Genomic DNA, 13,095 nt, shown 5'->3' with positions numbered 1-13,095 from the left:
AAGCCATGGATGCGGCAACCATGGAGCAATGGCTATTGTTCTTAGTTACAGAAAAAAAACATTTTATTGAGTTCCACTCTTATGTGTTCGTTTTTTAAGTTTATGCATTTGTAAATCTCTTCACGTTTTAACACATTTTATAGACCTGAAGTAAATAAACTTTAAACGTGGTCAACGCCATTATAAACATACAAAATAACATATCATGATTAAATCACATGAAAGCGCTTTTCCCCACGTACAGTAACATTATTACCATAACGTTTTTTATCACGTAACCAAGTTACATGCGTTATTCAAATAAAGCGAAAAAATGCGCTAAATATTAAAGTCAATGAAAATAAGTATTTAATGTTATTAAGGTACATAATATATGACAACTCAACGCTTCAATGCGTATATATAGTTTAGTAACTGTGATAAGACCATAATTGTTTGAAATATCGGCCTTTTGGATAGACATCTCTCTTATCAATTAGAAATAAAATGATTCAAATAACGAAAATTTACTGCTTATACACAGTGGAACCAATATGTGTAGATGATGTATGCATGCCTTTTGTGATTAAATATGCTATATATCAGACAGAGAAATGGGAAAATTGCAATATTTTAACAAATGTGAAGCACACTTCTCAGTGTGATATATAGCATATTCGCTCCAAAAAAAAGTTTTCTTTGTAATGCCTAATAAGTAAATGAAGCCACGTTCGACTGTTTTCGTCGAAGCATGAGAAACAGAAGCACGTGAGGCTTTTTACTGTGAACATTAACTTGGACCGTCAACGGATTGCTGACATTTATAGTGTTGTACAAGAGGATTTATTGACGATCAAGAAACTTTTATACGCGAGTATGGACGCTGAAAGACACGATGAAAAAACTTTTCTGTTGCAGGCTCCGTCCACTATACAACCTATGCCGCAGGATATACCGATAGAGCGTTATCCAAATGTGAACAGGTGCCTGCATTTGCTTTTACTAACGGTAACGCTGGACGTTCATTCAGCAGGATAAGAGGGTTAAATACTTTCTTGTGCGCATCAATGACCACTGGTCGACTCTCTGGCTTAGGCCTTGTGCACATCCAGACAGACAGTGAGGTCAAGACTGACGTCGTTATAGATACATTTGCACGACGAAACAATTGCTGTTTGACACTTTCATTTGCTGACAGCGTCATTTGTTTGTGTCTTGTTATGCAAAGTATATCCTTAGTTATATAACGTTGACCAAAGATCTTGAAAAATTGATATACAATCTAACAATTATATTTAAGATGATCGCCAAATCGCATGTCATACTAATGCATTAAAACTATTAATTACTAAATTAAACTTCTTATTTAATTGACCTAAAAATAACATGGAAATGCATAATTCAAGAAACCATCAATGGTAAAAATCGAGGACCTGCAAGGGGGCCTATAGCGGCCCCCTAAACCCCCGGCGTGAGTGTGCGTAATATAATATTTGGCATAGCTACGCCCCTGGTGTAATTTATTGTAAAATGCACAACGCAAACAAATGTACACCAACATTCTTAGTTCAGTGAAGAAAGGAAGTGCACCTGCGCTGAAGAAAAGGATTACTTTATTAAGACAAGAGTGTAATAATTGAAGTTATAAACGCGTTTTCTTTTTCTTTCTATGATGTAAGACTAGGAATGCTAGTACACGTGCACTTTCAATGTCTATCAAAGATAGGTTATCATGCACGCCTTTATTTGTTAAATTAGAGAAAGCCCACAAACTTTCACAAGCAAATTTCCATTAAGAAAAAACACTTGCGTTGTTACGTTGTTCTTTTCTTTTATTTATATTATCAAAGAATTCGCATGATTGGGCACATGCCTTTGACGTTAATCAAAAGACAAGCAATAACACGGTTCTTTCATTATTAGGCAAAAGAAGGCAGAAACAATACACGTGCACTTTCTTTGTGTAACAACGCGGTACGTCCTTTGTGTTACCAACTGGTACATTCAAACATAATTCATATTTGTATATATCTTTTATTTCTTTACCTACATTACAGTGTATCCGAGTGTTTCCTGTTAGATACCAAGTGTCCACATTGTAACTGGACCGGGATATGTAATACACGTAGTGGTCTGTGTAATTGTTATGAAGGATACAAAGGGGTAGATTGTAGTGTAGACTGCGGTTGTCATGGTCACGGAATATGCATGCAAGGTTTGTTATAAAGAGTCTCAACCTCTGATCTGTATTATTTTCACAAACGTTTTGAAATGAAGACGCAATGTCCTGTTAACACTTCCAATAAAGTATGGCATAACAGAGGGCGATTCGTGCACCTTTTGGGATAAACATGGAACTGGGCATACATGTTAGTTAATAAAATACCCTTTATTTAAGCATGGGTGTTTTCTAACTTAAATTTACATCATTGTCAAAGTAACATTGCATACCGAAACCACTGGGCGTGGTCTATCACTGCAATTGCATCAAACAAAACCTTCAACATTTTGAATTTGTTATCATGTTTGGTGTAATTTAAAGACAAAGTCTTGTGTTTTAACATTTTTTAAGTGATAACATTTTTGTCGATTGTATCTTTTTTTTCACGAGTGATTTAATTAAACAGATAATACATGCCAATGTGACCGGGGCTGGATGTGGTCTAAAACTCACTATAGATGTGTCTGGGATTGTAATTGTCCGAATGGTAAGCATAAAACATTAAAAAAATCACCCTTATATTTCCTTATATAACCAACATGCTTTTGCATTGTGTGCATGCATTGTGCATGTAAGAAGGAGAATGCTTTTTAACTTTAAAGTGATATTCATCGATTTGTAAATGGGCTTGCAACACCCGTGATATCTCGGTTAAACTTCTTGCAAAAGCATACTAGGTAACGAATCTCCGTTCAGTTTGAAACAGTAAACAAAAACACTTCCACAAAAAACTATTCTGGCTGTAAACATAAACACCTCTTTTTTCAGTTTTGACATAATGATTTGTAAAAACGCGTGTGGAGCTAATGGGGTGTTGCAATTCCGTGTTCAAACCGATTTTGCATAGGGACATTCGGAAGTTGTTGTTTTTTTTGTTTTTTTTTTTTTTTTTTTTTTTTTTTAGTTTTATATTTAAAAGGAATTCTACGGATTAAGGATAAATTATATCCTAAACGTACGATGCCATGACAATAATTTGTGGAGGTTGATATTTGTTCTTGCTCTACATTTATAGGCTTGAAAGTAACATTGTCTCTGTAAAAAAAGTATTGCCAACACGAAGACAGAAACATCAGTGTGGTGGTTTAAACATTTATTATTGAATCTTGTATTCGTTGCATGCTTTACATGAAATAATGCAAAAGTAGATTCAAATTTATTGCACGTGATTGTTATAGACGTACAGTGTATTGGACCTGGTGTATGTGGATGTGCACATACGTGTAAATACGGCACGTGCTGGAATGGACAATGCGAATGTTGGGAGGGTTATAAAGGAATTACATGTGACACGTTTGATAAAAACATGTACGTATAATAATCATTTTTATTTAATCAACGACTGTTGACAACTATTATCTATTGTAACGTGTTTATGATTATACTTTTTTATAATCTCAAACGTGTGTAAGTTAATCAATGTTAATCGTTCATGTTTCATACACAAACAATTAAAGCAACAATAATAGTAATAGCAAGTTAAGTTTTGTCAGAAGCAGGAAGCTTAAGTGTTACCACTTACAGTCCAAAAATAATCAGATAAATCATGGTTTCAGACCTTCTTTTATGTACTCATTTGTACTTAGGACTCGGGGAAATTTTTTTCCTGATGTTTAAAGTTATTTTGGTCTTCTAGAAATGCAGCATTTCTTTCTTCAAATAGTGATACGATATTTATTATCAATTCATGAGACAAGCCACGTGAAAATAAAAAAAAATTGAAGCCATTTTGTATTAGTCTCGTGAGAAGAGAAAATAATATGAAATATTATAGGATGATGAATAGAAACATTTCCGTTGGAATGAATCTTGGAGGTCTTTCATACTGGTCACCGGAACTGAAATTTGTTGACGTTGCAAAACAGTCTCAAGAATGGATTACAGAACATCACACCACGCATCAATGGGACACGCACGAGCATGACACAATCACGTGGCGCGACGACGGATATCCAGCCAGTCTACCGAGTATGCTCATTACGTCATCTTTCCTGTTAGGCTTGCATAATCTTTCTTACACGCCTTTAATTTGATAACAGATATGTGTCACAATTTCTGCAAGAATATCGAAAACGTTTAAGTGTTACATTGTAACACAACCATTAGCTTATTATATTCCAAATATGATAAATGTAAAGCTTTATTCATTTTTAAAGAAAATTTGTCATACAATTAGATATCCAGTTTGCTTTTCCAATAAGACGTTTTGTCATTGCTATGTGTTTTTGTTTGTTTGTTGATGTTTTTATTTTTTTGTTGTTTTTTTAATAAAACAACAACAGAACTTTCCGTTACAATCAAACGTTATTGTCTTTACTTAACAGATGATATGTTAGTTGGAAAATTAGTTCTTCGAGCAAACGCAGGGATACACGGTCCGCAGGGGAACTTTACACTGCTGTATGACGGAGATGGAGAGATAGCATTTAGTCTCGTCAGACCGGTTATCCATTATAACGGGAAAGGTTCATACATGCTTGTATATTTCTTTAAAAAAAAAGTCATAAGTTAATCAAAGAAATGTAAATTAAATCAATTGGAGTGATTGATTGCTACAAACAGGTGTTTGTAGAACAATATTTTTACCTCCACATCGTAAGCTAGCTCCGGAATCTTAACCACTTAAGTACTTGAACCCCCTTTAGACCTAAAAGGTGCATGCAAAATTAATTTCATATGGCCATGCAATGGAGACATAGTACAGAATGCCCCGTAAAAGTAACCCACGACGTCACTTTTACAGCGACAGATCAAATATGAGGAATTCCGTTTGATTTCTGTTAAATAATTTCATTACCATTTACGTACCACTCACGCATTGACAATATACGTTACTTTGTATTGCAGTAACAAAAGACGTTTACTTTCATCTTAAAATATTTGCAATAGTTGTAAAGATCATGAAAATAAGTAAAGTTTCTTGTTATTTCCTGATAGGAAGGATGGTTGTTGAGTTTCATGAAAACAGTGGCGGTATCTTCATAAAAATAATGAGAACAAATAGCGCAAATCCTATACATAACATCCGGTTGATATTGCCTGGGTTTGAGGATCGACATGAGTTGTTCCCCTTTTACCCGCCATTTTTGAACAGCATTAAACGTTACTCAGAGCTAAGGTTTATGGATATGTTACATACAAATGGACACACGGTATATTTTTGTTGTTCTTGTTGTTGTTATCATTATTATCAATTTTCATTATTATTATTTTCATTATTATTATTATTATATTAAATGTTGTTATGTGGTGGTAATGGTAGTTTGGTGGAGAAAACAAATTATCAGCTATCGTTATTTTTTGAAATATTCAGAAAGTAATTTCATTGAATATATATGTCAATAAAAATGTATCTGACAAGTGCATAATTTTTTTCTCACTTATATTTTAGGGCAGTTGTGTAATTAACTATATTTCTGATCTATAAACCCACTGACTTTAAATCTACATAATAATATTAAAAGCAGGCAGACTTGTTCATGAAACATTCCTACGCTGCCGACCGTTCAACGTTAATAAATATTAAGATTTTTTATTTTATGCTTTTCAGTGGATTACTGATTTATCCGTGAAAATTATATTTGATAATTTCACAGTGAAAATTATCAAAATATAATTTCACTTTTTTCAATGACAAAACTACTTTTTTAAGATTTTCCCCATGTGGTACCTCAATTTTATTTTTACTGACAATTCTGACAATATCAGGCTGTTAAAAAAATAGCAAAGCTGAAATAGATAAATAACTTAAATGTCAAAAGTAATAAAGAGAGAAAACTTACTTCTATTCCTTCAAATTCCAATCACAAAATTTCGTCTCTAAATTTTTTTGTTTCGTTTTTACAGTCTGAAAAATACATTCCTTCCCCATGCTAAACTGCTCTTGATGACATTTGGGCATATTAAAGTATCCTACGAGCAATAACTGCCGTATGCTTTATGAAAAATTGAAAAGCATTGACAGCCATCACTCGTAAAATAAGTAAAATAACCCAACGTTCCTTACAATGCCTTAGCAAGCTTCCAAGTTTTCCATTTTCCTAACTCCTTTTCTGAATGTTTTCACTTCTGTCAACACTTATTTTTTGTCTGTTACAATCCTCAAATAAGTTTTCTTTCTTTTAAAAAGGTGTATGACTAACAAATCCAATTATATCCTTCTGAATCTTACACAATTATTTTCCTCCCATGAAATACACAACTTTAAAAAATGGCTGCCGCTTACATTTTACAAAGCCAGGTCTAATATAAATTCGCAGTAAGTAACAGAAATATGGATGGATGGTTGGACTTTTTCTCCTACAAGAATTGTTTGTTTTTATTATTAAAACAAGCGATCATTCATATTTTTTAATAAAATGAATAAATATCACCGTCATTTAACCTTGATTGGCGGACTTATTTCTCAGCTCAAGACTTCTTGTTTTTAATGAGAAATTCCCTCTGAATGGGGCTCTCAATGGGGGAAACAGATTTTAATATTAACGTTAAAATTATGGAAATTTCGTTTAAACTTGTTTTAAAGCATAAAATAAAAAGAAAATTTGTCTGTTTGTATCCTCTATGTATTTTTTGACCAAAAATTGGCGTGAAAGCTCTTTTTTCGAATTATTCAATAAACTTACACTAATCAAACTTTTGAAAAAATGGTTTAAGTTCAGGTATATCTAAACTTTGAATTTGCAATGCAAGAAATAACAAAATTTCACCTGCTTAAGACACGATCAGGGTTTGTGTTATTGCTATATATTATGACAATTTATAGGTAACATAATAGAAAATATGTTTTAAAGGCAAAGTAGAATCGGTAAACCGGTACATTTGTTACCTATTTCATTTGTTACTCACTAATACGCACAAGTCGGGGTGTAAACGTGCTACTTCACAGGTTTGTGTTTTTCAGCCGGAACCTACAACGTGGAAGACAAGAAGAATGCCAGAGTTTCACACACAAACCGGTTCCGCTGGTTGTGCCATAGAATACCTGATACATCTCACAAATATCGTTGGATCTGACCCATGGTTCAATCAACCGCATGCCGCCGATGACGACTTTATCAAACAATTTGCAAACATGTCAAAAACTACCCTAAGACCAGATGTCAAGGTAAAAACTAAATATCATTCACTCTATGTGCTATAAATTTTATCACATCAATGCATGACTGACAAACGGCTTTCATCAAGAACGACTTTGTTGTTGTGTGAATATTTCAAACACGTAGTCCGTCGTTGAAGTCCCAAGCATAATAATATAAGAACCGATTACTCTTCTTAGTATTCATCAAACTTCAATTACTCCAGTCATATTCAACATTGGCACTTCAGTATCAATATAATAACTTGCATTAATTTTATTTAAGTTGTATTTAACTTAGACCTTGCCACTGGTCTTTTTAAATATTAAACTCGATTATATTTCTTTCTCTGTGGTTTTTAACTTAAAACTTAACACGTATTTTAATATTATACTCGCCTATATAACTTCACCTTGCCCCTCATCATTTTCATTATTGACCTTGTCTTTACTCGATATGTTTTATTATTGACATTAAAATCTAAACTGGGACGGTAAGTTTTTTTTATTTTAATCAAGTCAATTTATCCAGACTGTAATTATGGAAATAATTACATGCATCCTTTAAGAAATTCACATTTATTTTCATTTTAAATGCATTTACGCCGATGTAATGAAATTTTTGCCGAATATAAAAGTAGGAAAACCCGTGATTTTCCCAGTTCTAGAAACACGTAAACATACGATTTGAACAGTACATTTATTAGTCCTTCGCTATGCACATGCAACAAGGGTGTTTAATTACAAATTCGGATGATCTCTGTATTTCTTCCGTCGAAAATAGTCTTATTTTCAATTATATTTGGTTTCTTGTTTATATATGACATGAAATTGTATAACCATTTCAGGTTTATATCGAATATTCAAATGAGGTATGGAACGGCATATTCCGGCAAACTAAATATAACCAAGAACAAGGAATGAGCCTCGGTCTAGATACAGCTAATTGGAAAGCTGGATTTAAATACTACAATAAACGTTCAACCGAAATTGCTAATATATGGAAATCTGTAAGTTACAGTGCATACAAAATGTAGCTGGATGTAAACGAGTAAACCAACTGTATGATGACTTAGATATATTTTTGGACAGAACAAAAAATGCAGTCAGAAATAAAGTGGACCTACAAACAGAAGAAACAAACACATGAAATAACATCATATAAAGTATGACTTGTATAGAAAAAAAACAACAAACGTCAGAAACTTAGTTCGGACATATTAAATAATTGACGTCATACACATAGTTCCGGATATTATACCGAATGGCGTCAAACATTTAAATACACCAAGGACAGAACAAATTAATCAATAAATTGTTTTCACACCATTATTATGAATCGATATAATTCTACTGCAGGTTCGTTTTTGTTTAGTTAGTAAAGTGAAATTGATAACATAATAAATGAATAAGTAATAATGCAAATTCATTTTCAATTAGTTGTCTTGACAGGAAACAGTGATTAAAAAGTAACGATAACAAAAATAATTTTATATGGAAAATTTAGGTATATGGGAGCGATTCTGAGAAGCTGATACCAGTTTGGGCGTGGCAGACTGGGTACCATGACTATACGAGACAAGCTATGGTGGATTTAGGGACCAGAGCTAGTAATTTTAAAGGTCTTGCTGTAACTGGTTATTTTGGCTGTGATCATGTCACTAGTCAGTCTAAACATGTGAGTTGTTTTGTTCCATTTACATCACAATGTTTAACCATAATGAACTATTGAACATCATTCATGTATTAATGCATATCGCGGTGGCAATTTGAAACAATTATCGACATTTCTGGATATCAAATATTTTATATAAACTAAAAGCTGCTCAAATGGTCAAGAACACTATTGTTATTTTGTTGTATATTAATGCATTTTTATATTGTCGAAAAAAAACCCAGATACCTAGATAATTTATATATTTTGGCAAATGAAATGACATTTTAACTTATCAGTTACTGTATATGCAGGATATTACACAGTTATCTATGGCGGACATCCGGGATCTTTGTAAAAAGGATCTACCAAAAAGTATTGATGATTTCCACTTCTACATGAACATGTCAAAGGTAATATTAGTATACTAAGCTTGCAATTTTTCCGCATCAATACTTTATCGAGTACATTTGTTCTATTATAAAACCCAGCATGTTATGATTTCATTTCATGTTCTCTGTGGTAATTGTGTAGGTAATGCGTATTCTGAAATTGTTTCTGTCATTGGTGTCATACTGTTTTCTATGCTGTATATTATCTATTGATCGTGGCATTCCGGTCCTTTTCATCACATTTTGGCACTTCGAACATCCCATTGACATTCTGCTCGGTAAAATGCAAGTGACAGTCTACATCTTTAATTATCTTTAAATTGTTGAAGAGCAAACTACTCGTTTGTTCGTTAGATGAACATGAAACATAATGTTGTAGATTATATATACCACGTCAATCGCAACTTTTCTTCCCTTCTGTCAAACTTCAGATAAGGTCTTATATTAGTATGGTCAGAATACACAAACCCAGTTTAACTGCTCTACAAAAATTAAACATTTAAAAAGGTTATAAGTATTTGCTCTTAAGATAGTTCAACTTTTTTGTCGTTATAGTAAATTTATATCATGATAATGCCGATAGGTTAAAGTAAAACGCATTTCCTCTGTGGCTATAATTATTTTTCTTCTTTTTTTCGCAAACAGACAGTTTAAATGACTTCGCTTTTACAAATCTCAGATTTGACACATCGTATGTCAAGTAGCATTCTAGAATCGGTTCTGATTGTTGAGCAACTTTTTATTTAATACACGTTTTTTCCGTTCGCATGTCATATATCAAAGGTCGCGGGCTAGAATCAATTTTTATTTTTTGTTGTTACCGATATCATCGCGATATAACTAACGGTAATCGGCGAGGTGTTCCGAATGATGAATTAAATCTCGACATATTGTTCCGAATGAATCATCTTCAAGAATAAAAATTACAACTTTACCCCCATTGATAATAGAACAGCATGTCATGAGAAACGTGATATTCTTGGCTCCTGTCCTTGTTGACATAAGGTCTAGAGGATTTCGACCGTTCGTTAAATCAAATTTGTGTAAACCATGATTACATTTTCGTTAAATGAAGCTAGCATATGATATGCATATGATATATATTGGAAATTTTGGCGTTCATTGTATCTACTTTTCTACTCAATTTGTTATAATAATTCAAAAATAAGAAGGATTTTCTTGTATTAATTTCTGTAGGCAAACAATTTAAAGTTATTGATGTACGAAGGAGGGCCTGGCTTAGAGAGTTCACGAAATAATAACGCCACTGACCATGCTATAGCTTTCAACAGACACGATCTGGCAGGGGACGCCACTCTAGATGTTCTTGAAGCTTGGTATGATGTTGTGGTGTCCGACCAGTATAACAAACATCCGGGTATTTACATGTATTGTTTCTCTAATTTTGTACTTAATTTCAGATTTGTTTGCGATCATAATTAACATAATACTTTTGTATTATACATTCTTTTATTTCATGGACCCTCCGGATACTAGCTTTTGTGACTATTTATTGATACTAACTAAGGAACTTTTCAGTGACTATCTATTTTATTTAGTAAGCTAAAGGAACGTCGGTTGTTTGACTAAGATTCCCGTTCGTGCCTGATATAATGCACATAATGGCAACTGAAGTATTCCTTCACAAGGAAAGCTTAACAGTCGCCATACCACCACCAAAAACAAAATAGAAGATTCCATTGATAAGATAAAATGGCATCATGCTCATCCAAGTATATTTAGTGAGTAAACAGGTGAAAGTTAACATTAGTCTATACTTTGTCATAAAGATTTTTCTTTATTACATGCTTTTCGGTGGTTTATAGAAATATATCAGTGATATAAAACTGGTAATTTCACTGTTTGAAACAGTGAAATTACCACTTTGATAATTTCACTGTTTTGAATTTAAGCCCCTTACGTTGTTTCAGTGAAATGCCAGCGTGCACAGTACTGGGTACCAACTTAATGACGTGACGTCGTAAATGACGTCACGTTGTATTATTATTTGGCGCGCTTTTTATTCAGTATTAGGTTTAATGTCTTTTTAAAATGTTTCTTTGCATATAATAAAAAGAAAATTTGTTAAGTTTAGTGTTAGATCGAAATATATTTCACCTTGTGAACACCAAAAGTTCATATTTCACTCGTGGCTGCGCCACTCGTGAAATATACTTTTTGGTGCTCACTCGGTGAAATATATTCCGATCTTACACTGAACTAAACAAATATCCTCTATTTCTCATAACAATAAAAAAGCTCACATAGCCCAAAGAAATTTCTGTATATATCCTACGGAATTTACCTGCAACATTATTTGACAGTCTTTACATATTTTAGGCAGATTTATATTTTATCGAAAACATTTTCCAGCATCAATTGTTGGTCAATCATCATTATAACAGTCAATCTTTTGATTCAGCTTAACTTGACAATAAAAACATGGACATAATGTTACTTTAGGTGCCAGTTTTAAAACGCATTAAACCGTGTTAATGTTGGACCCTTCCCCCGGGTCTCATGTCCCCTTTCCCTGTGCCTTTGACTTTATGGGCCTTATATTCCATCATTTATTTGTTTTCTTTTAGTTCCTTATTTACTAATTATTTAGTGGTTTGCCTGCCCGTGATCTGCCTTGTGCCCTGTCCTGTTTTTGTTTGGGGTCCTCCTGGGCTCATTGCCACTGGCCCTTGTTACTGGGTCGGGTGGGGGCTGCGTTTTTTGAACACAAGATGACTAACTATTTATATATGAAGTAATATTTGGAGTGTAGAAAGAAAAAAAGGTTCTTTCAATATATAATGATTTATAATGTTTAAACTTTGTTTCGTTTTTGTTTAACTAATTTATAAAAATCTTAAATGACCATTTTTTGACATTTAGTCTTTCTACATATGAAGAGCATGGTAACACTTTTATGAGCCAAACAAGAACATTTTGCATAATTGACAAGCCTTGTGAAAAATAGTTTTTTCTGCCTGATACATCTAACTACAGCTTTTTAAATACATTATTTGAGTGTCAAAGAACAAAGTAATAGTAGTTATTCAATTTAGAATGATTAAACATGTCTTACTTATTTATAAAAATTGAAATGTCAGTTTAATTGCCATCAAGTGTTTAAGCTTTCTTGCTGCAAACCCTGCATTCATAAATCCAAGGGTATTATCTGAACTTACAAAGAAGTATCATAAAGTTGATGATATATAGTTAATAATTATTTCCAACAAAATCGAAGTATTTACATTTCAGTGGTTGCCGACACTTCCGATACTCTTGCCAACTAAAGGAACAGTTAACTTTGTCTTTCATTTTACAATGTCCTATCTGCAGTTAACTTTTCGATTATTTCATGATATCTTACATGACAGAAAGTTACTGTGCTTAAACTATTTTTAAACAACTTCATTTTTTCAGGAGGTTTATTCAACTATTTCTCGTCTGCTAGTTCTTATTCCAAATATGGTAGTTGGGGTCTGATGGAATACACTGGTCAAGACCCACACACGTCACCAAAATATATCGCCCTTCACAGGTATCCTCTTCGCTGGAATCTATTTGCAGTTATCATGAATAATTTTGTATAACACTGAAAAAATGAACTGTAAATGTCATCTGACATAATTTTAGCATTGTCCGTGCATTTTTTTTAAATACAGCATCTTTCTGATTATTTCATTGTATCAGCAACATTAGAAACCTTTTGGTTGAGATGCTGTATTCATACACTATGTATATACTGTATTTATATTTATATGTCACGAAATGATGC

The 13,095-nt window shown here is 33.0% G+C and overlaps 1 protein-coding gene across 1 annotated transcript; it reads left to right on the top strand.

Annotated features, from left to right (window-relative positions):
- Positions 1-983: 983 nt before the first annotated feature.
- On the top strand, positions 984-12,858 carry LOC132752730 (uncharacterized; the record flags this gene model as incomplete). Its single annotated transcript, XM_060743094.1, is given in 13 exon segments — positions 984-1,206; positions 2,037-2,194; positions 2,607-2,687; positions 3,379-3,508; positions 3,975-4,168; positions 4,525-4,665; positions 5,138-5,352; positions 7,104-7,307; positions 8,126-8,287; positions 8,785-8,955; positions 9,246-9,344; positions 10,521-10,701; positions 12,741-12,858. Coding segments are annotated over 12 exon segments (1,703 nt in total), but the record flags the coding sequence as incomplete, so codon positions are not given.
- Positions 12,859-13,095: the final 237 nt, after the last annotated feature.

This window comes from Ruditapes philippinarum, unplaced genomic scaffold (assembly GCF_026571515.1).
Source record: "Ruditapes philippinarum isolate M1 unplaced genomic scaffold, ASM2657151v2 ctg12552_1_1_1_1, whole genome shotgun sequence".
Taxonomy (NCBI): domain Eukaryota; kingdom Metazoa; phylum Mollusca; class Bivalvia; order Venerida; family Veneridae; genus Ruditapes; species Ruditapes philippinarum.
This window is presented reverse-complemented; position numbering and strand designations above follow the sequence as displayed.